At 34.9% G+C, this 26,230-nt stretch overlaps 2 protein-coding genes across 5 annotated transcripts in view; one reads left to right on the forward strand and one right to left on the reverse strand.

The window, feature by feature from the left end:
• Positions 1–3,531, forward strand: part of AVEN (apoptosis and caspase activation inhibitor) — an 87,991-nt gene extending 84,460 nt beyond the window's left edge. Inside the window, exons 4-6 of the mRNA XM_058829274.1 lie at positions 862–957; positions 2,126–2,486; positions 3,084–3,531. Of these exons, the coding sequence (XP_058685257.1) occupies positions 862–957; positions 2,126–2,486; positions 3,084–3,202 (576 nt within the window). The 3' untranslated portion in view covers positions 3,203–3,531. The remainder of the gene's footprint in view (positions 1–861; positions 958–2,125; positions 2,487–3,083) is intronic.
• A 71-nt stretch (positions 3,532–3,602) lies between these two features.
• Positions 3,603–26,230, reverse strand: part of RYR3 (ryanodine receptor 3) — a 200,449-nt gene continuing 177,821 nt past the window's right edge. For all 4 annotated transcript variants that reach the window (XM_058829273.1, XM_058829270.1, XM_058829271.1 and 1 more), the window contains 16 exons: positions 24,762–26,083; positions 21,367–21,425; positions 20,177–20,345; positions 19,494–19,580; positions 18,138–18,335; positions 17,429–17,559; positions 15,207–15,249; positions 14,520–14,647; positions 13,545–13,605; positions 12,553–12,699; positions 10,735–10,869; positions 8,572–8,728; positions 7,213–7,277; positions 7,009–7,109; positions 5,359–5,410; positions 3,603–4,561 (listed from right to left, as the gene is read on the reverse strand). In XM_058829273.1, coding sequence (XP_058685256.1) covers positions 4,466–4,561; positions 5,359–5,410; positions 7,009–7,109; positions 7,213–7,277; positions 8,572–8,728; positions 10,735–10,869; positions 12,553–12,699; positions 13,545–13,605; positions 14,520–14,647; positions 15,207–15,249; positions 17,429–17,559; positions 18,138–18,335; positions 19,494–19,580; positions 20,177–20,345; positions 21,367–21,425; positions 24,762–26,083 — 2,951 coding nt within the window. In that variant the 3' untranslated portion in view covers positions 3,603–4,465. The remainder of the gene's footprint in view (positions 4,562–5,358; positions 5,411–7,008; positions 7,110–7,212; positions 7,278–8,571; positions 8,729–10,734; positions 10,870–12,552; positions 12,700–13,544; positions 13,606–14,519; positions 14,648–15,206; positions 15,250–17,428; positions 17,560–18,137; positions 18,336–19,493; positions 19,581–20,176; positions 20,346–21,366; positions 21,426–24,761; positions 26,084–26,230) is intronic.

A 26,230-nucleotide genomic window follows, 5' to 3' on the forward strand; every position in this document is an offset into this window, starting at 1 on the left:
CTTCCATGAAAATATAGACTGAGAGTATAGGCTGAACTTAAGCATTTAGTTGTCAGATTTTAAAATATGTGATGGATATCAGATTTATCTTTGCCAGTTTACCCATGGTGAACGTGCTCAGAATGTTCTGCTGTACTCTGAGCTTGAAGTCTTCCTTTAAAACTCCTGAAATCTGGTCTGTTCTCTAGAAACCACAAATATTCCTGGTTCATTTTGTGTAATTTTGTTTTTAAAAAAGGGTCAAGAGAAAAGGCAACTTCAATACCTGTCACAGTAATAAGTTCTCAGCAGCAGTAGCATACCTTTCTCTAGTGTCATTTTAGAAGTGTTTATAACTATATACTTTGTTGCTTTTGGAAGTATCAAAACATTTAAAAAGATGGGCAAGTATGAAAAGGCCTCTGTTGCATTAAATTTAGCTACACAGGAGCTACACAGGATGATTGCTTAGAAAGTAGTAGGAACTCACTAAAGAATTGCATTTCACTCTGCATGAAAGCTTCACAGTTCAAAAGATGTTTCAGTTGGAAAAGCTTCTTATGCCATTGTCAACTTCCTGAACTGTTTTCTACTTCGGAATTTCAAGCTATTGTCTAAGGAGCATTCTATTTATACCTTGTTTTTTAACCTTAAGTGATTATTTGCATTCTAGGTTTTTATGTGTTGTTATTTAGACAAGCTGCTTAATAATAGTGTATTTTCAACTATTAATTTGTGTATTTCATTAGATTTCTTGAATGTATGTGACAGGTGAATGTAATAGATTAAAATTATGATGGTTTTTATTGGTGGATGATTTTGTGTTTGGTTGGTTGTTTTGGTTTTTTTCACAAGTGTACTGTGTGTTGAATTGTGTTTCAGTTCTCTACACTTTCTGTTGACTGCCAGTCTTTGGTCCAGGCCCTTCAGGAATTGCCTCTACATCTGAGGCTGAATGTAGCTGCTGACCTTGTGCAGGTAATGCTGTGAAATTTCACAAGAAAATGCAAATATTTTAGGAGAAATAATGTGTGCAAGAATGATTAGTCTTCAAACAGAAGTAGAACGTATTATATAAGTAAATGCATTAATTTAGACTGGTGTGTCAAGTGGCACGTAATGCAGGATACCCCACTATTGAAACATTTTGTGTACTTATTTGGCCTTAAACAAAATGTCTGGATGTACAGCATATTAGATTTGAAATCAGGTATCAGGTACCATTTGTCCAAGCCAGGAGAATTATGGCCCTTACTGTAGAATTAAGACTAACCCTAGGGAGAAGGACTTTGGGGGTGTTTGTGAATGAAAAGCTCAACATGACTCAGCAATGTGGGCCATGTTTCTAAGGAAACCTGACCATCAGGTTGAGGGAGGTGACTCTTGCTGTCTGCTCTGCCCTTGTGAGATTGCACCTGGAGAGCTGCATCCAGCTGTGGAGTCCCCAGCACAAGAAAGACATGGACCTATTGGAATGAGTGCAGAGAAAAGCCACAAAGTTGATCAGAGAGCTGCAGCACCTCTCCTTTGAAGACAGGCTGAGCTGGGGCTCTTGTTGAGACAGGCTGGAGAATGGAAGGCACTAGGGAGACCTTACAGCACCTTCCAGTACCTTAAGCAGGCCCACAGTGCAGAGCTGGAGAGGGGCTTTCACAAGGGCATGTATAGATAGGACAAAGGAAATAGCTTTAAACTTAAGGAGGGTTGGTTTAGATTTGATTTCAAGAAGGTTGTGACTGTAGGAATGGTGAGGCACTGAAACAGCTTTCCTAGAGAGAGTATGGACTCCCTATTGCTGGAAATGTTCAGTGCCAGGTTGGATGAGGCTTTGAACAATCTAGATTAGTGGAAAGTTCTCTGCCAACTGAAAGTTCCAAACCAACCCATTCTATGATTCTCTCAGTAGCAGTGTTAGTATACAATCACATATTCTGTAATAAGGGATAAAAGGAGCTCATATTTTGCATTTGCTTTTGTAAAAGTATCAAGATAACTTTAGTTTACTTTTACTTCTGAATTTGATTCTGCTCAAATGTACCTTCTTAAGTGATCAAATATAGGAAGTATGCATTATAATCCAAATTAGACAGAACAGTAATAATAGATAGATCATTATAAGGGCTCAAGTCCTTTCTTGTACTCCTAGGCATCAACACCTCTAGAGATCCCACAGATGAAATCTAAAATCTTTGAAGATGGGAAGAAGAGAGAGAAGCTGTTTCAACAGTCTCTGGCTCAAAGTGATACCGGGTTGGTCTCCCATCCTGTTGGTAATTCTGTTACTCCATCAGAACCTGTGAATAAAAATGGCTCTATGACAAATGCAAGAGAATCATTTCAAAGAATCCATCCACTATCAAATCAAGACACTGACCACTTGGATGAAGAACTAGATCTTCTCCTGAATCTAGAGGCTCCCATTAATACAGAAGATAGACCTGTGTCAGGTACATTATCCTGCAGCATATCAACTGAGAAAGATTTGAAAATGGATTGTAAGGAAAATGGTAAGTTTTCTCCCCAGCATGACCTTATTTAATTTCCGTTGCTCTCTGTTTTGGTGATGTTTTTGAATTTTTGATTAGCCAGTCAACTGTGCTGCTATCATCATCTCTGTCACACTATGTTTCATTTATCTGGGGCTGTGTTCTGACCCATTTTCTCATTTTCAGTTTTAACTCCTCAGTAACCTGAAGTTTCACCATTGTCAGTTCACTTTAAGCATTAAGTGAAATTCTTCTGCAAAACAGCATGGGGCTTATGATTTAGTGAAGATTTAATTTTTTAAAAAAAGTGTACTGCTAGGGAATTTTATTGCAGGGGAGATAAAGTATTCATGTAACTTCATCAGCCTTTAGTTCACTGTACTGCCAGTGTACAGAAGAATTGACAGATATTTCTGATGGCTTCTCCTAACTGCTACTAGCATTATTTTACAAAATGAAGTTTGGCATGGAAACTCTTTTTGGAATATTACTTGCTCTTCTTCAAGAAGGAGAGGTTGTGTTTAAACACAGTCAGTTGTGGATTAAATGCAAAACGATGCAGGATAGAGGTAGTATGGAATTGTTTCCAGATTTTCACTCTTTTTTTCACTTCTCTAGAGCCTTTAAAAGTAGATATGCCTGAAGAGAAGTGCACATCATCACAGCAGCAGCAAAGTGCATCTAAAGATGTTACTGAAGAAGAGCTTGAAGATTGGCTGGACAGCATGATTGCCTGAAGCTCAGATTTTCTCATATGAATAATTGAATATAGCAAACATTATGTAGAAACGTGAATCTTTCTTTATGTCCTTGTTATTTCCTTTCTCTGTATGCCAAATGCCTGTTTTTCTTTGCTGGCACTTAAAATTTTGTGCAAGCAAAATTTATTTTGATAAGATCAAAAATTGTTGAAGACCAATGATATTATTAGAAAGGTTTAAAGTTTGTGATGTATTTAGAGTTTTCTTTGCTAAAGAAGCCAACTACAGTGCAGAAAGAAAACATTTATTTCAGCTTGTACTTGCTCTATGTAGTTCTTAAAATAAAGCTGTGGATGAACAATGAATATATGTGTTTTTAGTTACCATTGTCACAAAACTCCATATTGTAGAAAAATGGGAAAGATGACAGCAACAGTTTTATTTGATTTGTAATACTTTATTGCAGTGGGCAGTTTTTATTAGAAGGAAAAAAAAAGCATAATCCTAACAACTTCTACTTGCAAGTGACTGTAGAGCATTGTTTTATTTTGGCCTAAGTTTTAAATTGTGTTCATTTTGATACAGTGTATGTCTTTTAACAGCAGCATCTGATAAGCTGTTATTGAAGGTAGTATATAAACAAACTTCAAGTGCAATTTGATACAGAAAGACAGAAAAGCAATACAGTTAATGGGTCTGTTCATCTAGAACACTAACAAAAAGTTTGCATAGCTATGTCTACAGAGGTTTTAAGGCACTTTAATGTTTCAAGGTTGACGAAGTGTTTGAAAATGATTTATTTTTAACTGCTTAAAGCTTTTCAAACTGTATCATAATACATTCACTAGCAAATACTGTGGGGAAAAATGGGGCAGCAGTTAGTTGAATTATTTTTTCTGAGGTACAGTCTCTGATGTTCAAGTTCTTCAATGTCAGATGTGCAATTTAGATGCCTTTTAGCCCTTTCAACTGTACTGCCAAACACCAGATTAATGATGTGGTTAAAAAGTTATAATTTTAGGCCATGTTTGAACTGGAAGGCTTAAATTAATCTGGTATAGTTTTTCCTAATTAAAATTCCAACAAAACACCTGTTTCATATATGGTAGGTACAAAAAGCCTCTGAAATAGTGTCAAATTTTATGTGTGTCTTGAAGTTTGGAGACATTTAAAGCAAATACAAGCTGTGAAATTACACCATGAAAAGAACAGGGTTTTTTTCTTTTTTTCTTTTTTTTTTTCTTTTTTTTTGTATACTGGATCTTAGCAGTTCATGAATAAATCATTTCTTTTGTGATATTAGCCAAGTTGATCCTCATACTGTTTTCGAAAGCAGTCGCCTGCTGGGAAAAAATCCCAACATCTTTCTTGGTACATCTTCCACACAAATGATTCCTGAAAATGAGAAAGAGTATTTATTTTACCAGTCACATTGTGCAGTTAGTGCTGTAGATAACTTTTAACAATAACCATGTACTGTGCCTGCTACCATGGAATAGAACTGTAAAGACACTGGAACTCAAGAGATTGTAAATCAATAATGTTTATAAAAGTTTTATATTTCTCTTAATTCACTACCACTGAAATTTAAGCTCTATTAGAAAAAGATCTATGTATAAATTAATCAATTTATATCAGAGCAAACCTGTTGATAAATTTGTATATAAGCAAATGTGGTTTGCTTTGAACGGAAAACAAAGGTACTTCTGTAGTGTTTGCCTAAGAGCTTCTTATTAGAGATAAGATATAATAAAGTTCTAGTTATTTTCTTACTTATTTACCTTTAAGGCTGAACAATGCTAAATATACAGTCATCCAAATACCTATCTAGAGATAAATATATATATATAGGCTATAAATATAGTAGCTTAACTACTTAAGCCTTTTGGGAAAAAACTACACCTGGTGCATTTGAGATTTTCTTTTCAGGGATAAGATGACAGTAAGATTACTACTAACTGACTTCTGACAGAAGCTGGGTGAACTAGCACAGTGCAGCATCCCCCCACCTTCCTTTTGTTTTAACCCTTCTTTTCTTTCACTGCCAGTAGACTCTTGGGGAGAGTGGCATCATCCACACTGCTCAGTGGTACATCAGTTCCACCTGCTGGTACACAGCTACAAGGCTTGAGAAGATAAAAATGTTGAAAGAAAAGCTTAATGGTTTTTCTTAAGTTTTATTTTCTACTCACCTGGCCAGTATGCTCAGTTTCATCCTTGTTAATTAGATACATCAAGAAGAACCTGAAACAAGTACATGAAGTGGGTATTAGTGCAGGAAACATCATATCTCTGCCTGACCTTTTCTAGTTCGGGGTATGTGAGGAAGAGTATGCCAACCAGCAAAGCAATGACACTACTAGGCATCTAAAGTGCTTATTCTAAGGGAGAAAATTCTGTCTGGAGCATGTCTTGTGTGAAAGTGCTAACATAAAAAAATCTGTAGAAGTAGAAAAATGCAGTTTAGCATTTCCTTCGTTTCAGTGTGAGGAGCAATACCTGAATTAGGCATATGCCGAATTCTGAGCACATATGCTCCAGCATCTCACCTTGGAAGAAGTTACTATGGCTACTGCATGAGAAGTGTGGTAAATACTGAGCTGCACCAGGATTTCTGAACACTGCTGCTATACAGTTCATAGGCTGAGCCTATCCTTCCCCAACAGCTGTGCTCAGTCAAATGTTGAGAGCTTCAACTAATTAGAAAGACTGTAGAGAACCAACAGTGGTCTGTTTAGAGGTAATACTACTCACAGTGGGGCAGTTTTGATGCAGTGAATTTGGAATTAGGGTTAGTATGTGCTTTCATTGTGAAGGAAGGAAAGTACGCTGAATTTAATAGTTTTCTAATTAAAGGGTAACATGGATAAAAAGATTGTTCACTATATATTCTGTTATGAAGAAAATGGCCATTTTTAATTTATGGTGAATTATAGGTTCCCATGTAACAACTAAGCAAATCAATATAGTAGAAAAGCTTGGATGTTGTAGACTGGTAAAACTATGGATATTGATAGAAATTGGCATAACATTAACCAATTGGTTGGGTTTTCTTTCATTTGAAAAAGTTCAGATGCAGTATTCCAAAGACAGACTGCTGTAAGATTTCACTAGCTTCTCCTTTCATTCTGCTGGTGCAATGCTTGTGTTATTTATTACCTTTGCTGTATGAGTAACATATAATGCAATAAAATATAATAAATATTATATATAAGTAATGTATAATGCAACAAGAATAACTTTTTTAATATCCTCTTAGGTCTCCTCTATATTTATTAAAGAAAGTGGAAGACCACTCTCTTGGGAGTTTGGTATTATCTAAACATGTGCAGCTCCTGAGTGCTTCAAGGTTTCAAAAAGCTCCACTAACACTAAAGAACTGTAGGAACAGAGTTAATTATTTTTTGGAGCTCATCTTTGAAGAACTTTCTACAAGTGCCTTTATTTGATTTGGTTTGGTTTGGGTTTTCTTTTTTGTCAAATTGAAGCAAATTTTCTATGGTTTTATCAGCACTACCAAGCCCCCAGAATTCACAATCAAAACTTTCAAACTTAAGCAACTTTTTAAACTGTCGCCTATCCTTCCCCATATCTGACTTTCCTCCCATCAGAATAAGGAGCTGATGTGCATTCTGGTCTCATACTACTAAGGTACCTCATGTGTAAGGTGAGCAATTTGAAGATAACCAGCAGTGCAGAATAGAGGAGGGGAGACCAGAAAGGAGAGGAAATATTCCTCAGTTTTACAGAATTCTGCCATGGGATTTTCAGCAATGTGTGCACCTAAATTACACTACATCTGAAAGGTCTATATCACAATTCCAATTGTAAAATGTACTTACAGATAGTTTGCCAAGTTATGTTCTTGCAAAGTATGTGTTTCAAAGCCATGTGGGGTTGTGTCAAAGTAGTCATTGCCAATTCCACAGATAAAGCATTTGGTCTGAAAACAAAAGTTGTGGTCACAGAAGAATTTTTACTCAAAGACACTAGTTGGTGACAATCTGGGTGAACAAGAGCAATGAAAAATATAACATGCTTCCTACCTCCATGTCTTCCCTCACTTGTTCTTGCTGGTCTCTTAATTCACCAAAAGCATCAATAATCAGACCTATTTCAAATGGAAAAGTAGCAACACTTCAGTACATAGTAATATTCATATTGCAATTAATGTCATTCCTCTAGTGTCTAGAATTTAGTGTACTTATACATACAGGCAGTCTCGAGAGAGGAAAGATTTTTGTGCTTTATTATAGTCCAATTAACCTTACACAAGCTCATCTCTTTTGTTCCCATGAATGAAATTAATTTTCACTCTCCTTTGCATAAAACTCTTATGTCCTAAGTCCTGTTGAAGAAAGACAGCTCTGCTCCCTCAGCCCACCTTGGACAGTTTGTGACTCTGCTTCACATTTGAAGCATTACTCCTCCACTTTCAACATTTTAAGAAAAGAATTGGATCATTCTGGGGACTGTAATATTTGTAACTTTTTCTCAGTATAGATGTGTTACATTTTTTCTTTGCCACCAGGTGCAGTCCACTTTTTTACCTAACAGCCTTAGAACAGTTTATACAATGAGTGTTTAATGCTGCCCATCACCAAGGAGGATTCTTGTTTGCTGTAAACCACAACTGCAAATCAATTAAAACTGCAAATAAGCCTTTAAAGAAAGGAGGAAATTTTGCTATTTGGCCATGGTGACTTTCTCCATGTCATTTACCCTTTCTAATTGGAAGGTCTCCATTCCCCAGTCAGCTGTGGTGATTCCAGGCTAAAAGTGGGAAGAGACTTCAGCAAGGCTCTCCCAAGTTTAAATGCTTAGTATAGAAGAACAGTTGTCGCCCTGAAAACACAGTTTTTCGATCTTGTTGACATAGTTTCTAAATACTTTCCCAGGACAGTAACTGTAAACATAGATATGTGTACATTCTTTCTGATACACGTCTTGTGATGGACATCTCTCACGGCCAGTGCGGTTGGGAAGGTGTTATCCTGACCATCCAATCCCTGGCCATGGTCAGAAGCCTATAAATCCTGGGAGAAGAAATAAAGTTCTCTGTTTTCCTTCACCACCCCTGAGCTGTGTCTGTGTGAATAGTTTTGTGTCCAACAGTGACAAACAGTGATCCTGCACACGGTTCATAATTGCTGGATAGTTATAAAAATGTTCATAAACACTGCGACCCAAATAAATTACATTCCTTGTGCTTTGACTTTGTGTAGTACTTGGGAAAAGGCATATTATGTATGAATTAGTATAAAATTATTACTTTTAGAATTAATGATTTTATAAACTCAAAAATAAGTCTCTACAGCAATACTGCTAAATTTGCTTTGAATATAAGTATGGTTTTCAATGATTAATTAATTTTGAACAATGTCTACTAAAGTAAGTGATGGTACCTTGAATAATGGCAAGTAGGATAACAATAACAAAGAAGAAAAATGTGATGTCAAAGACAATTCGGTACATTTCATAAGGGTCTCCAGCAGGGTCCTCGATTTCATCTCCAATGCCACCACCAGCTCTTACACCCACATACATGTGGAACAAGTAACACTAAAAAAGAGAGAGGAAAATTACAAATATATCTATCATTAATTATTCTTTTGGGGTTTTTGGTTTGGTTTTTGGTTTTTGTTTGTTTTTTTTTAATTATTCTGCTCTGCTAATTCTCTTGACTATAGTAACAAGAACACATAATATAATTTTCATGTATCAAACACACTGCACCAAAAACCTGTTACTGTCTAAACTAATGTGAGTCCACCTTTATGTACGCTTACTAAGAGGGGGAGTCAATACCAGCTGTTACCTGCTCCTTACTCCCAGGGTCTTTCAGACTGAGACTATTTTGGGGCTAATTTTTGGACTATTTTTCTTGTATTTACTGTTACTGTATTAACTGTTAACTATATTCTACTCCTTATAATAATTACTAAGATTCTATCTTGCTCTGAGTAAAGAGACATCTCTTAAAGTCTTGCAGTGAATTTTAGAAATGTGGAAAATATTGCCATAAAATAAATAGTGGGATATTCAAAACAAGTAGATCTACCTGTTTGTAGGTGATTTCTAGATAAATTAATTTTGCAGTACTGGATGTCTGATTTATTATATTGTGAATTAGTTGTGATCTGTGAAACAATCTCTGTTCAGTTCAATCCAGAAGAAATCACTTAAAAAAGTATTGTCCTATTTTTTTGCAGATGCAAATCTTAATCAAAAAAATCTTTAATAATCTGTATATTTAAGGTGTGTAAGTATTTTGGAATGGAAGGAGTGATAAACTAGTGATGTTCCTGTGTGATTTGCTACAGAATCTTGTAAACTGCCTTCAGCCACACAGTGTGAGTTAAAACAATATCGATCTCTAAGCACAGCCAGTTTTCTGGACTACGTACATTAGACAACAGTGGGTGTTAAATAATGAGTATAAAACCTGGCATTAGCAAACACTAAACAGCGCTATACATCCATTTTTGTAATGCAATTTTATTGATGTCATAAGATGCTGGTACTAATTTAATAGTACTTAATGTAGCTTAGACTTTATTTGCCTCACTTGATAGAGTGGTTTAAAATGTTTTATTATTCTGATTATTCCTACACCTATTTTATGACCAGACCATAGTATTCAGTTCACAAAGTTTGGGCAGGTTTCATAATTTCTATAATTTGCATGTCTAACTGCACTACGTGTTGAAAAGAAAGTTCAAGAATAGGGAGGATCATTCTGTGAAGTCCATGATATACTTTTGTTCTGAGGTGTTTTATGCTATCTTTGGTGTAAAATGCAGGGCAGAGAATTTCTGTTCCATGGGAGATATCAGCTGGCCCCAAACTCAGAATATCACATTTTTAATACCTGAATTTGTGCTTTCTGTATACAGTAAGAAAATCAAATTCTCTTCATACATTAATATGTCTCTGTAGAGTATGTGTTACTTTGACAGAAATAACATTCAGTGGCGATGGGTAGAAATCAGATTGTATATTGGTGTAATGAGATTATCACCCCTAATGAGTTGTAATTTCTGCTTTCTCACCCTTGACTTCTTTCTTCATGACTAAATTACTAATTGTAATTTTGGAGCACACTTTTATAACTAGTGCTAATAACATCACATAATTCATATAACCTAAATAAGGACAGGAAGAGCTTGTACACTTGCAAACATTGGGAACAAGTGGGGTTTCTTTGTTGTGACAACGCAGCTTCTTTTTGAAGCTCTGACCAGTTTGTAAAGAAATTCCTTTTTTACTTTGAGGGTTTGCCATCCTCAGCTGTAAAAGCATTGTGGCACATCATAAACCACAGTATTTAGGAGAAAAATTTAGAATACCTTCCTATGTGTCATCTATTTGCTGTTGAGTTTAGACCACTGGAGAATGCAGAAGGAATTTCAAGATTATTCGTATTTCCAAAATTATGTGTATCAAGAAGAAGAAGAACCCAATGGAATTAGCAACGAACACGTTGCTCCTCACTTATCATTCTATCTAAAGTATCTATTTGAAAATTCAGGATGATATTTGAGGCATGCAGGTGATGCTTTAGTTACCGTCATCATGTCATCACACTTCATGTCTGGTTCATCTTCATCTTCACTTTTGTTGTAGAATTTGCGGAAGAAGTTGAAGGCCACCACGGTGTAAAGGTACACGACTACAGCGAGGAGTCCCACAGTAAGCACAAGCTGTGTGTGGAGACATGACAGGAAAATAGGTTTCAGTACCATTTGTCAGAAGAGACATGACTGCTTGGTGCATTGCCTTAAATATTGAAAATGGGTCGTATTGTACAGTTCCCAATAAGGAAACTAAAGGCAGCAGTTACATCTGTATCACAAAAGCAGTCTTTTACACTCTTTAGTTTAAAAGTATAGTAACTTGAAACACTGAATATACAATAAAAATTAAATAATAAAAATAAAACCCTTTAGATAGTTTGACAATTTCCACTGGCACTTATTAGGATTTAAAAAGATTTATCATAGTCTATTTTCTCTTCCAAAGCTGTTTAGCAAAGCCATTGCTAAAGTGGAGAGAAAATAATTTTGATAAGAGTAAGTAATTTCCAGGTCCTGCCTGTAAGGAAATAAAATAATTAGGTGAAAAAGTTTAACAGTTAATGAGACTAGATTATATTGTCTGTCAGAGCTGGTGTTAGAAGATACAGCTCTGGAGAGCAGTTTACTGAAAGCTACATGGTTTTGAAAACGTAACAACCAGTATTTACTCTTTTAAAAGAAACATAAGAGTACTGAAGGACAAGATGATCAATTATCACTATCTGCAAATCTCTCAGCATGCTTCCAAAGTGAACATTTCAATTCAGAAATCTGCAGCTGTCTTTCAGTGTTTATATTTACTAGCCAGAAAAGCAACAGAATTAGAAAAAATATTCACTGCTTGTTAAGAATGTAAAAGCCATGGTCTTGAGTTAAAACAGTTTTGTCAATTATGCTCAGTTTTGACTATTACATTTAAAAAAAAATTGTAAGGAAAATACATAAATCATTACAATCATTAAAACTAATACCAAATCGGTCATCTGAAGTAAAATAAATAGTATAAAACCAGAGATTTCATTTGTTTGTGTGATGATAACACATCATCACCTTGTGTGGGTATATTTTTATGCCTCCTCCAAAACATTATGTGGTTTAAAATGTTTTGACAAATCTAGCAAGGCATGGAAGTGGGCTTAGAATATATGTTACTTCATTTGAGAAGGAATGGAATGTGTATGTTTGAAATTATATTTTGGGGAATTTAGATTTCTTAAATGTGAGATTAAAACAAACTATAAAGCTTGTTTTTTGTTGTAATGATAGCTAGGCACATGTATTCTTTGGAGATCAGATCATGATTCCCTGCAGAAATTTGAACAATTAGCTTTAGAAGTATACTTTATTAATCTGATTTTTGCATGACGAAGTGCCATTGAAGCATATTTCACAGTGCAGAATGCCCACACTTTTAAGCACATTTTTATTAGCCAGGTATTGAAATCTCAGTGCCCAGATCATTATTACTGCTGTAGCTAAGGAGGGCTTGTGTATTCTTAATATTTATCACCGATCAGCTCATCATTGAGAATATAGAAAGAGCTGGTTAGGTAATAATTCATATTCTTGTATTTTTCTAAAATGATGTGTTTTCTATTGTGTACAACACTTCTTTATCTGTCATCACTTTATGGGTATAGATTGTTACAATTTCATAGGATTTAACATGAATTAAGTGTGCTGTAGTAGATAAGATAATCCTATTATGATAAAAATTACTTGCATTCTGATATTTCCAGTACAAGAGATTTTTTTCCCCAATACTTTTACAAAGATTTTTTTTTTCAAAACTTTTCATGTAGCACTAACCTGTTTGCCATTGTGAGTGACTGAAGACAATATAGTTCGCAATGTCTTAAAACCCATAGCAATATCCAGCAGATGAGCAGCAAAGAAGAAGTTATTGTAGTGCCCAAGGATAGACATAGTTGTGTACCAAGCTAAGTATAAAAATGACTGCAGAGAAAGTGAAAAGTGGCAGAGGGTTAGCAGGTGCTGATGTGGATTGTTGGATACAGAACGTAGCATTTTTAAGTCACTCAAGTTGTTGTAGTAGGACACTTTGCCCGTGTAGGGTTAAACAGTTCAAACTTCACCCATCTTCTGAAAATTACCAGTGATGGAGGGGGACATCACACTGCTTTTGCTGTTGAAAAATGCTGGGACCAGCCTCACTCAAGAACCCCAAAAACAGACATCACAAGAATGTGAAAAACCTGTATATCCTGACGACTACTGTTACTGGCAGGGATATGGAAGGCAGGTGTTTCCTGATAGAGGAACCAATGATTGGTAGTACTAATAATTTATTTCAAGATGAATGGTGCTCTGCTGAGCCAGCATAACTAGCTTGGGTACATGTGAATTCCAGTCAATCACTTTACGTTCTGAAAGCTCAGTCCCGCTTTTTAATGGCAGGGATTTCTAGCACTCCCAGGGGTGTGTTTAGATTCTTTACCTGAGTGAGAATGCTCCCCAGGGTTACTCCTTGAGGCTAAACCAAAGAGGTTTGCCCACTGTCACTGATATGGGCAACTAACAATAACTGTTAAGCTACCTTCTAAATCATTAATTTAATAAAGAATGTACTACAATAACAGTTATAACCATCTATATTGTGCAGTATATAATTCTGATTAAAACATCCTTTAGTCTGACCACAAGACAGAAAAAAATATTTTTAAATGACTGTAATGCAATATTATTTGTGTATGTTTGTTTAAAATAAAAGCAGATGGTGGAAGACATACAACCATGTTTCGAGTAAATCAAAGTGTATTCTTCTACACTAACATACTTACATTATCAGTAAAAACAACTCCAAGCTTCCAAATGTGGTACTTTGTATCAATGGAGCTTAGCCTAAGAAATACAAAATTTTTGAAATGCATAAATGTCAAAAGTAAGTATTGAATTCTGTATTTACAAACAGCAAACTAGTTTTGGCACTTAACAATTTTTTGTTGAAGGTGGCAATATAAATTAATTACTCGTTTTTTGAGTGATCTGGGTGCTTCATTTTTCAGAGAGTATTCATTAATTATGAGCACCATAAAGAGTTTCTAAACCAACAAAACTGGTGTAAATTTCTAGAAGAATGACACTGCCATATTCTAGACTTAAGAAATAAAAATCTGTGCCAAAAGTAGTGAAATGTGGAACACAGATTGCTTAAATTCAAGGGGTAAGTGTTCTGTCTAGTGTAAAATACTGCCAGAATAACCAAGAGAAAATGTAATGCCTTCTGCAATATTCTAAATCATTTATTAGCCATTGGATGGCATGCAAATGGAAATCTTTCTTGTGTATCTTACATATTGAGCAAACAACTCTTGTAGGAGCATAAATCACTTGGGACTAGGACACTTTCAAGCTCTTATCTTGACTGACTGACTAAGTCAGGAAAACATCTCTGAATCTGCACTAGATACCTGTTGTCTAGCTAATATTTATCAATACTTTTTCTGTCCTTTGCTTTATAAACTCTGTCATAAGACCTTTTAAATGCTGCATTAATTATTGTTTAAAATGAAAGCGTGGCCAAGTATACCAGTCAGCATAAATTTGCTGATTTTTTTTCTTACTTTTATAACACAACTGTGTTTTAGAACAAACAAAAAGCAATTTTATTTTACTTTCACCCTATGAAGACTTATCTGTTTGAATTTCCCGTGTTGAGGAAAAATTCACAACAGTTTCAAAATGAAATCTTTTTTTATCTTTGATGGTGAGGTTATACCAACACATAATTTGCCAGAGAAGTTCAGAAGTCGTACCATGACACAAGAGATGCCTCTTCTGGTTTGCTCTCTTCCACTGGACTAAAATCAAGGGCACTTTTGTCCAAGCCCAAAAGTTCTGCAATGCGTTCTGCTCCGTATAAGTCTCCATACTTGTTAATAACCTAGAAAGGGAAGAAGAGAAGCTTTTTCTCACAGAAGCTGCTCAGTGACATTCACATACTTTAGACCAGCAGTTGCCAGGAATTAAAAAAGAAGTCCTTCACAATTAACACTACTAGAACAGTAAGAACTCCCAGGAAACCAGAGTAGCATAAAAAAGAAAAATAGAAGCATTAAAGGCTATTATCTGAAAACTTATGTATAATTTGCTGTCATTTAAGCTGGCTTTTTTTTTTTTTTTAGGGCATTGAGGGGGCTTTGTATCCGAAAGATGACAATGATTGTAAATTAGACCTGCTGGCTGATTGACAGCATGAAGTTATTTCAAGTGTCTGAGTCTAGGAAGGAAACCACAGCCTTCTGTCTTCCTCCCTCCTCCCACCTACGCCACAGCTGCCTGTTCGCTGAGACATTTAACACAACAATGACTTTCATAAAACAAATTCCAGTTCCCAGTTATTTCTGTATTTATGTGTACAGAAGCATATTATATGGATATCCAAATTAACCAAATAGTAGATTATTGCTCTGAAAAACATAATAGAAATATAAAAAGCCTACCTTCCGTTTCACAAATTTGTCCCAATAATTGTTAGGGAAGGACCTACATAGATAAGGCAAAGATATTTCTGGTTATTTAACTTGTTAGGGGAAAGGAAGAAAACAGTGAGAAAAAGAGAAAATACCCTGTTCCTGATCATTGCAAATTTTGTTCACTCACTGCACTTCAAATCAGGAGAATGATTTCTTTTCATGTGCACAACAGCTGCTATTAATCATAATTTGCTGCAATATCATCTTCTCCCTCCATACCCCCTTTCTTTTTCCCATCCACAGATACGATGGGCTACAAAAGGACAGCAGGCTACATACTATCACCTAATAAGCTTAACAATTCCATAATAGCAGGTTAGTCACTGCAATATAATTCATCTCCTAAATAAATACTTTATCACCCCTAGCCATAAAAATCAAACTAGACAATTCAGAGAAAAATAAGAGAATCTTAAAGCATAAATCATTTTTAAATTCACCAGATTAAATTTCAGATAGAGGCTGAACACTTGAGAATCAGTCAACTGTTTGCCACCAGAAAATTTAAAAATATTAAACTTGCAAAGAAAATTCAAGAAGATCATTTGCCAATATATAACAAATATTTATATATATAGCAGTATCACTGCTCATTCTAATGATATTATTGTATATTATATCCATATTGAGGAATGCAGGCTAGCAGGAAACACTACAAAACTGAAGGTTTTTCTGTTCTTATATCCTGGAAATAATACAGAGTTGAGAAAATATGCAGGAATGTAAAAGAAAAATAACTACCTAAACTAAAGGACAATATTGGTAAAATAAAGTCAGTGCTAGCAAGCAAGAAAAATGAGATTCCAGAACAATGTCCTCCTGGGATGTGAGGCAAACTTCTCAATGACTATGCTCCGATTTTTACCATTCTGATTTGGAATTATGAATTAAATTAATCCAGATAAAGGCAAGTGTTTCTAGTGACTCACATAGATGGAATAATCTAGTCCAATGTTCCATATTAATTTTTTGCTTGATTTCTCAGTCTTTTAAGCAAAGTATGTTATAGTGTAGCCAGCTTGTGTCTATCTCTTTTACCAAAAACATCCAATAATTTGTCAGGGTACGTCGCACTTTTAATTACTTTTTTCCAGTTATAGAAAGCACATTTCAGTTTATACAGAACACTGGGTACCCTCCAGCAGTGGTAATTCTGATTCTACAGTACTTGCACTAAACCTCTAGACACAGTTAACATCTGAGGGAAGGATTAGCCTGCTTAAATTAGCTGAAATCTTTAGTTTAACTTCAGTAGACAGTGCAACATGCTGAGAACAGACTGTACAGCATGTCATTATGGATAAGTTGACAGTATATTTCATTTATTCATGCTTCTTTCTGCTGAAGATAAACTTACTGGGTATCTAAATGGGTTGCTGTCAATAGTGAAAGAAACTGCTTGGAAAATAAGCAAGCTCTCTAGTTTCTCAATTACCTTTTGTTGTAATTTTAATAATTTGTGTTAGTCCATAGTTCTGAATAAAATTAAGAAAAATTCTTAAAACTTAGGTGTACAGGAAAAAAGCATTTAAGATTTTCCAGTATTTTAGAAATTCTAATCATGGAAGCATAGGTGGAAGGGACCTTAAAGATCAGCTAGTTCCAACACCCCCTGCTATGGGCTGTGTTTGTCTGTGTCACTCCTACAAACTGCTGCAGCTTGTTGAGACTCTTAGAATCAGTATGCAACTACTACACTATTTGCTAATGCCTACAACTTGACAGAAATTACTGTCAGACCTACTCAAATTCTAGGAATGTTGTTTTTCACTAGATTTACTCTTCTTGTTGCATACAAATTTCTTAAACAAGGAATGGGAAAGAAAGGGAGGAGAATATCACTGTACAAGTGAAATAGAGTCACTGGAAAGAATGGAAGTTTTAAAAACTTTCTTCATAGAGACTAATATGTGAAATGTCATGGAGAGACATTGTGAGGAAAAATATATAATCCTTGCAAACACTAGAAAATGAAAAAGAGGTGGAATGTATGTGTTATCATAGTACTCATTAAGTAAACAGATAATACAGGATTTCACATTAGACTCTACTACTGTTAACATCTAATATAAGGTGTTAAATGCCTTTCTTTCAGATTAATGAATTGGCAGGTGGACAGAAAAGGTTCTAGATCAGTGGCTTACTGGGCTATAATATTTATAAGCATATAGTAATTTAATTTTACTTACGGAGTATTTATAACGAGGCGATCCCATTGTCCTTTAATATCATCCTCAGTTGGTTGTTCAGTTATGTATAGTCCATCAAATTCCAGCTTTCTAGCTACCTCCTTTTCCCTCTTGAATACAACCAGAGGCACCTGTGAAAATGACAGTGGCCATCTCTGTCACGGTTTTTGTATTTTTGCTTCTTTATAACACTAAAAATGTAAGACCAAACATCACAGTAGAATCTCCCACAGGCAGATCAATGCCTGGGCAGCCTCGGAGCAATGGCCAGCTTGGCAGTCAGGTCCCAATCCTGCCCCACACATCACTTTTAATTGCTGAGTGTGATGCTACATGCCATGGAATATCACTCTGGTTGGTTGGCCCAGCTGTCCTGGCTGTGACCCCTCCCAACATACCTGCTGAGGGATGAGAGTGGGGAAAGCAAAGAGAGAGCCTTCACGCTATGCAAACATTGTCCAGCAATATCCAAATGTGACTGTGTTGCCTGCACTGTTTTAACCACAAATCCAAAACACATACACACTGCTAGGAAGAAAGGTAACTCCATTTCTGCTGTCAGAATACAGGAGGACAACACCAACCTATTGAGCAGTGAGAATTTGTCAACAGCTAGGTACAAATAGGTATTCCAGTATTAGCACCATCAACCACCTGGGGACGTAGCCAATGTTTAACAAACAGATTAGCAGTAAGACTAAGAACTGGCCTTTAAGCAGTAGTATCCAACCACACAGACAAAGGAGATGACAGTATGAATAACTGCCAGTGCTCTGAGAGCAGGTGCCATGTAGCCAGTACTTTCTTCTAAAACAAAAAACACCATGCCCTCCTCCTCTTCCTCTTCAGCAAAGGAGTTCCAGAGATTAGAGTCTTCCTCTACTTCATCAAGTGGCTCTTCTGTCACCTGAGAAAAATTTAAGCACATTGAAAATAAAATAAATTTAAAACCTTTCCCTTTACTCTAATGATACACAATATTTGCAAAGCCTGCTCAAAGGAAGATGATAGATCATTAGCTTTAAACATTCTTCATTTGCACAGCAGAAGTCTCCACATCATGTCATGTCACTGAAAAGAAAATCTAGAAAAAGCAAATACAGGCAGTTTACATATCTCCCTAACAATGCTGTGGCAAAACTAAAACTAATGAAAACATTCAAAAACAATTTCTTGGAAGAAGAGAGGAATGACAGGGTTATGTATTATGACTGAATTAGGGGTTTTTTGTAATCTACATAGTTCCTGATTACTCAAGTCTAAAAAGAAGTAAAATTTTCCTATAATTGACTTGTACACTGTTCATAACTTTTTATTTCATGACTCAGTTTAGAACTTACAAATTATATACAGGATTTCATCAGCTGACATACTGCCCTAAATTCTTCCAGTGACTTTAAAAACCTGCCCTTTAAAATAAAATCCCCAGGGCCACTTTTTTGACAGCTTTATCTGACAGCTGAAACCCTGTTCAGTCCTGTCTGACTCCCACTGACCCTGTCCTATGTATGACAGATGGACCTGCACTGATAGACACGAACTTTTGTCTTGGCCTGCAACAGAATGGGTTGTCACACACCAGACTCAAAGAAAAGCAGAAGAGAATGGGGAGAAAAGGATTTATACAACAGAACCTGAAACAACTCTAGATTCAGGTGAACCTCTAAGATTAGGTTTAAAGTGTGAATGTATAGCCTTCTTCATCAGTGAGCTAAACAAGAAGAACTGTAGCCTACTATAAAAAAAAGAAGTAACTGAGAATAACCAGATTAAATAAAGTCTCTTAATATCTTGAGAATAAGTGAAAGAAAAATCATTCAAAAGCTTTGATATTTGAGTTATTTTAGTAGATTTCAATTTTCCCAGAACAAGATTAACAGTCCAAACAATAATAGACTTATGTGATTAAATTAAAAAGTGCCTAGAAACTCAACAATAAATGAGAAATTAAATAAATCTCTTTTCATTCAGCCTGAGTAAAATAAAACCAGAATAGTTACAAACATTAAATTATTGTATCATCTGGTACTAACAAAAATATTTAAAGAAAAATGTATAACCTTACCTTGTAAAACAGAAGAATAAAATTGATGGCAAATGCAACAAATAGAGCAAGAAACCTTAAGTTGTAAAAATTTCTTGCCAAGTAGTGCTGAAAGTAAAAAAAACCAAAGTAATTAAAACCTGTGAGTAATATCAAAATAAGAAAAAATAGATAGCAAGATTTTTAAAACAGTAAATACATGATTGTGTTGCCTTTATACACCAGTTATAATAACCAAGGGCATTTCTCGGTAGCTCATTTCCCCTTTTCATGATAAATGGAATTAAAAATAACGTCCTTAACATTTTAAGTCAGAGAAGACTGAAACAGAAAAAAGTTAGAATACTGGGAAAAAATTACTTGAAAGTTTTCAGAGAATTCAACCATTTCATGGTTTTAAGAACAAAGAAAAATAAAAAGTAAAGATTCTAGAAATTATATTATGGAAAATAGGGAGCTCCTAAAAAGGAGCTCAAGAAGCTAATCTCTCCTGTTAGAAATTACACACAGAGACACTTAATTATATAACTCTATGAAGTATCATAAAATCACAGGAGATTGACTACAGCAAATCATCTGAACACTCATGCCAAATTTCCCATTACGATTACATTTCTCCCTTTAATATTTAGAAAAAATCTATTCAATTCTATTCTATTCAAAAGTCCATAATTCAATGACTAAAGAATTCAAGATAAACTTACAAGCATCTTTGTTTGATAAATTTCCAAAGCCTTGAAGAAGTTAGCCATAACGGCCTCTGGTTTCTCAATTTTTTGTCCATGCCTTCTCTTCTTTTTCTTCATTTTTCCCTCTTCCAACTGCTCAGATTGTACTTCCTTTGCTTTATCTTGTTTCTCACCATCTTCCATGCTAGAAGGAAAGTTAACTAAACAAAAATATCTAGCCAAATGTAAATGCATTCATTTTGAATGAATTTGAATTCATAAAGTTTACCTTTGAAATTCAGTTTTTATACTATATGTAGCAATAGAAGAATTTAGTAACTAACAAAAAAGAAAAGAAAAAAAAGTTGCATTTCCATATGTGTAACATAATGTTGAGGCATCAATATGATGGTCCTAAAGTACTGACCCTGATGGCACACTTAAAAAATTAACTTTGGCAGATAATAGGAGAAAGATAAATTACTCTGAAGTAAATATTTTAAACATAAAACAAAATAGAAAAAAAGAAAAATAAAAATAAAATTATGTATAGATTTTGAATCTGTAAAAATCCCTGGGACACATTTTGTCTGTCTACAAATATTTTAATCTGTTACTACAATGTGGCTGCAGGTCCAGGCAGAGAGGATGCTCCTTAATAGTAGGATGCTGCTAAAGCACAGTAAGTATTTTAAGTGCTGTTTAGGCAGTTACATATAGGATGACCAGACAAAGGAATGTATCTGCTGCCTCACAACTCAAGAACTGATAATACAGCTATAAGTAAAAATGGTTGGGTTAGTTAAATCTTGAGTTTTAATGATCCAATATTGTTGCATGAAAATTGTAGTGGGTAGTAGGGAAAGCAGAAAGCAGTAATGATAAATTGCAGAGGTCTTTTAAGACTGGTGCTCATTTTTGAGGGAAGTTATGCATATTTTTATGTGAATTTTCAAAAAGACAGTGGCCACAGGTCTATATATGCATAATTGTCAAGGGTCACAAAAATCAGATTGCCATTTTGTTGCCTAGTGAAATGGTCTGTCATCTTATATATTCGCAAAATACTTAGTATGCAACCCTTAGTGTATTTTCAAAATAGTGATGAGACAAAGTGTACCTAAAGCTCTTTGAATCCTGAGCATTTCTTGCATTATACCTGGCCAAATTATTTAGCATTAGGAACTACCAAAGAGTTAAGCAGGAATCTTGTAAAATTAACTTACTCAGCTTTCTCAGCTTCTGTTTTCCTTTGTGTTCCAGCTTCTTTTGCAATTTCAGATATCTGCAAAAATTATTTTAACTGTCAAAATTGATCCATTCAAATAAAATTCTGGTAACTTTAGTTACCATCTTCTAAGAAACAAAATTATTAATAATATTTTTATAACACTTTGCTCTTTTAAAGTGTTTGATTTTTAAAGATAGGGACCTCAGACTATATTTTAACAGTGAAAAAGGCAGAAATTCTTCTGATAGTCTTTTTCAGTATAGTATTATCAATACTCTAATTAGTCCAGTTGACTGAACAACTGAATTATACACAGTGATCAGGCAAATTATGTGACCAGCTGAGAATGAAGGTAGCTACATCCAGATCATGTCCTGATACTAAAGTCACCCACAAAAACTCAGTGGAGTTACTGATTGAAAGAAGAAACAATATATTAATGTTATCACCAAAAAGCTGAAAAATATCTATGTAACTACAAGATATCACAAAACCCAATTACTTGGCCGTGATCAAGTAATGCAACTGAAAACAGACAAAATACTTAAAACAACTTCAACTTACACGATGTTTTCTTCAAGATATTTATCTTAGCTGGGCTGATGGTTCATTAAACCTTTACTGGCATACCACACAACCCTCTTTAGTGTGTGTTTACAGCTTTCCCTTGAGATGAGGAAAACCAATACACAATTTTACAGTTGGCTAACTGCAGCAAAGAACCTGGGGCCTGGATATCAAACACCTTTAGGCTTGATGTTACAAGATCAAAGTCAACTCATTTCAAATGCAGTTTGAATATCTAAGCAGTGAAGTCCAAGAGCTGCAGGCCCTGATGTCCTAGACTCACAAAGAAATCTAAAGTGCTTAAATTTGTTTCCATTCCCTTTTGCAAAAACCTGTTAACTCTTAATCCTCTTCTGCATTCTCTTGAAGTGCTTAGACAGAAGTCATCTAGTGGTCCTGCATTTCTGGTTAATACATATATACAGTGATCTAAAGTTTCTGCCACCACTCATCTAGATGCCTTTCTCTCACAAGTATGTAGGAAAAGGATATAGGAAAGAATTTATTAAGTTGATCTTGCCTTGTGTATCTCATATTATCTGTGGAACCTCGCCCAGCAAACGATGCAGGTTTAACTCTTTCACAGTCTCCCCTAGGACAGCAAGCTGGTGGAGGGTAATTGAGAGACCATATTGATGGTGCCTGGTTCTTCTACAGGGTAGGGTGGTAGAAGAATGAATAAATCCCTATCCATCTTATCCATATATGCTCTCACAGTTTTCTCTTTTCCAGACTGAAGAGCCTTAACTTAATTCCATACACAAGATTTGTTCCATATCAGGTTTTAACAGCTCATTGATCTTCACTGAATCTTTTCCAGTTTCATCACACTCTTTTTGAAATGAGGGAGCCTGGTCTTTAAGACATAGGTAAATTAAGGTTCATGGAGCATAATAATATGGGAGTTTTCTCTCTTCCTTTCTAAACAATTCAAAATTTCAGTTTGCTTGACTGACATTATCATTGAACTGATATTGTTGTACAACTCAATTATATTCCCAAGATTTCATACTCGAACAGTAACAATGAGATGGAAATGAAGTGTTTTACAGGTAAAATTACAACTTTTCCTCCTGTATTCATCAATTCACTGATTTTTATCTGCTATTTTAAGGCAACTCCAGAGTTAGCTCTTGATTTTATTGCTACCACTAATTAGATTGATCAGCAAACTGTTATGTCACTACTACTTTTCTTTTCTAATTTGTGAACCCACACAACTCTCAGCACATATTCCTATAGAACCTTACAGTAAAAGCGAAGTCCTAAAAGGCTTCATCATATATGATTCTATAGGTTCTTTTGCAGTTTCCCTGGATATATGTAAATATCACTGACCTTATCAGTACACTTTTCCAGTATATAGACCTGATTTTCTATTTCTACCCATTTGTGTGAGTTTTATCATTGCAGATGCCTAAGAAATAAGCAGTGATGTCCTGAAGGGAATTTTTGATTCGTACACTGCTGTTTCTGCCTTGAGCTCCACTTGTTCTTTTATCCAGTCCTCTAACTAGATTATGCCAGGCATTTATATACACAGTGTCAAATGAACAGCAATTCTTGTAATACAGAATTAGTGCAAACTTTGCTTTGTTAAGTTTCACTAGATAACATATTAAAGGTAAAAGCTGGATAGGTTACATAACTGACTTCACATTAGTGACTCAAACTATCTGCAAAAATTATGGAGCATTTTCATTAATAGTATCAAACACATCTGTGAGAATTGAATAAATCAAAGTAAAGCGAAGAATAAATCAATGTGTTTATTCGGATTTGAATGAAAATATTTACTTTAACCGTTGAAGAAAATTCTAAAGTGTTTACTTATATCTCCCAAGATTCTTGCATTAAAATAGTTATTTTTAAATACCACACTATATTTATGCTAAATGAGACAGGATTTTAGTATACTGTAATTTTTAAGTCCACACATAAAAATTATTTCATAAACAAACAAGAAAAACAAATGCAAAAAATTTAGTTCAATTTAGGCAAGAACCAAAATCTGGAGAAAAACTTACAAATTACGAGAAAATAATGCACTAAGAACTTGCACAGTTTAGATTTATCTTGAAAATATCTGGAAAGAATATCCTAAAGAAGTGAGTTAATGATGAAAGAAAAGATATTTTTCAATAATAACTAGAAAATTAGAACTGAGGAGTAAAGTGAAATAATGCCTTTCAAATATGATAAATACATTTTGGTTTTGACATTTAGTTCCACCTACTTTTTATACAGAAAAATATTCTCTTTAGTCTAGCTGAGTGGAACAAAATATATTGTTTATAAACTGGAAAAAGAGTAAAGAATAATTACATGATAAAAATTAAACTAACAATAAATTCAGGCAAATATATTTAAAATAATAGGAAATAAAGGATACTGTATTGCATGCAAAGCATATAGAAAAGAAAATGTTAATGATAAGGCATTATTATGGAGATAATATGTTGCAAAACTACTTGAGGTATACTGTGAAAATATAGGGTATGCAGAATAAACAAGACCATAAATCATTTAAAGCAAAAACTGTGACTAGAAATTCACTTGCAGTTTATGTTTTAAATAAAGTCCAAATGAACAATAACAATTTACTGCACTGAAATCTAACCGCTGGGCTGAATTTTTCTGTGACAAAATTTCCTATTGGTTTTTGAATGTGTAGAGATTATCAAGTAGGTTCCTACTGATAATATATATTAATCAGTTAAATATAAAATTATCTGCTATTAGCATTCAGTAGTTTATTAGTAGTTATTGTAATTATCATTATTAATATCATCTTAAAAGAAATTGAAAATCTCTTCAATTTACCTGTAATCTTTTTTTCTTATGAACTGTGTTTTCCAATGGCGTCTGGATCTCAGTACCAAGGATTTCTGAAATATCTCCTAGTCCAGCATCATGACCATGTTTTGATCCTTCTTTCTTTGTAGGAATGCCAAAAATGTCTGCGATTATGTCAGCTTCTCCCTTTTCACTCTTCACAAATTCCCCAAGTTCAGCTCTTATGCCATGCTCAACACCTTCAGCTTTTTCTGCTTCCATAACATCATCGTGGATTCCAAACTGTGTTGGATCAGGCATATCCCCTAATATTTTTGTAACTTTTATGTTTTTGGCTCCTTCAACCAGGCCACCCCCAAATACAGTGCTCCAAAGAATCTGGAATATTCCCCACACTATAGAAAAGAACATTTGGAATGTCCCTACAAATAAGATCCAGAAAAAGGAGAAAAACACTTTCACCATCTCTTTTACTGTCATCTTTTTAACTTTCCTGTATTGTTTCCTAAGGTTCTTCACAGTGACCATTTTAAAAAAGTTGGCAACATTCTTCTTCACTGCAACACAGGCCACTGCAAAAGCTGAAGCAGGTTCCAGGGACTTTGCTTCTTCCTCATCATCTCCAATATCCACTACATAAGCAGGCTCTGCCTCTTCCTCCTCCTCGGGCCTCTCAGATGAATCTGTTTCAGAGATCTGGGATGCTAACTGCATTTCAAAAATTGTGTCCTCACAGAAATTCACAAAGAGTTCCATTTTTTCTTGCTCTCCACCTTCATTTACAACATCAAATATGAACTGTCTTTTAGATTCCTTCACCTGTGGCTTCTCCCACTGCATTCTACTGGATTCACTGATTTCAAAGTAAACTCTTTCTATTTTCTTGGCCCCACCCATTATTTCAATACGCCCGAGGTATGGTTCAAAGTAATTAAGAACACTTTCTGCAGGCTCAAGTAAGCTCTGAAGGCGTGGATCATTAGGCATGTGCTCTGAAAGGTTTGTTAGCAATACTACTACATTAAATCCAATGTCTTTGGCTGGTTCGTGGAATCTTTCCACAAAGTCAACATAATTAAACATATCATTTTCATCAGCTTCTGTACAGGACAGCAGGAATTCAATCTCTGACTGTATGTATTGTTTTTGAGCCTCCATTGATTTCTGAAATTCTTTCTTGGAAATTATTCCTTTACCATCTGGATCATACTCTTTGAAAGCATCTGAATTAGTCAGATCTTTTAACTTCAGGAACATGTCAAAGAACTTCAAAATCATTTCAACATTGCTAGATGATTCTACAAGCGTGTCCACCATTTGTTTTCCAATAGTTCCATTTACAACGTTACCTAAGTAGTGTGTTATAACAGAAAGTTATTTGACAGCTACATTTGAAATAATGACATTTCATATTTGTGCTGAAAACAGAACAAAAATGTTCTTAAATATTAGCCTTTTTCTTAAAACATGCTTTTCTCTAGCAGTCCTCTATTTCA

The sequence above is a fragment of the Poecile atricapillus genome, chromosome 1, assembly GCF_030490865.1.
Source record: "Poecile atricapillus isolate bPoeAtr1 chromosome 1, bPoeAtr1.hap1, whole genome shotgun sequence".
Lineage (NCBI taxonomy): Eukaryota > Metazoa > Chordata > Aves > Passeriformes > Paridae > Poecile > Poecile atricapillus.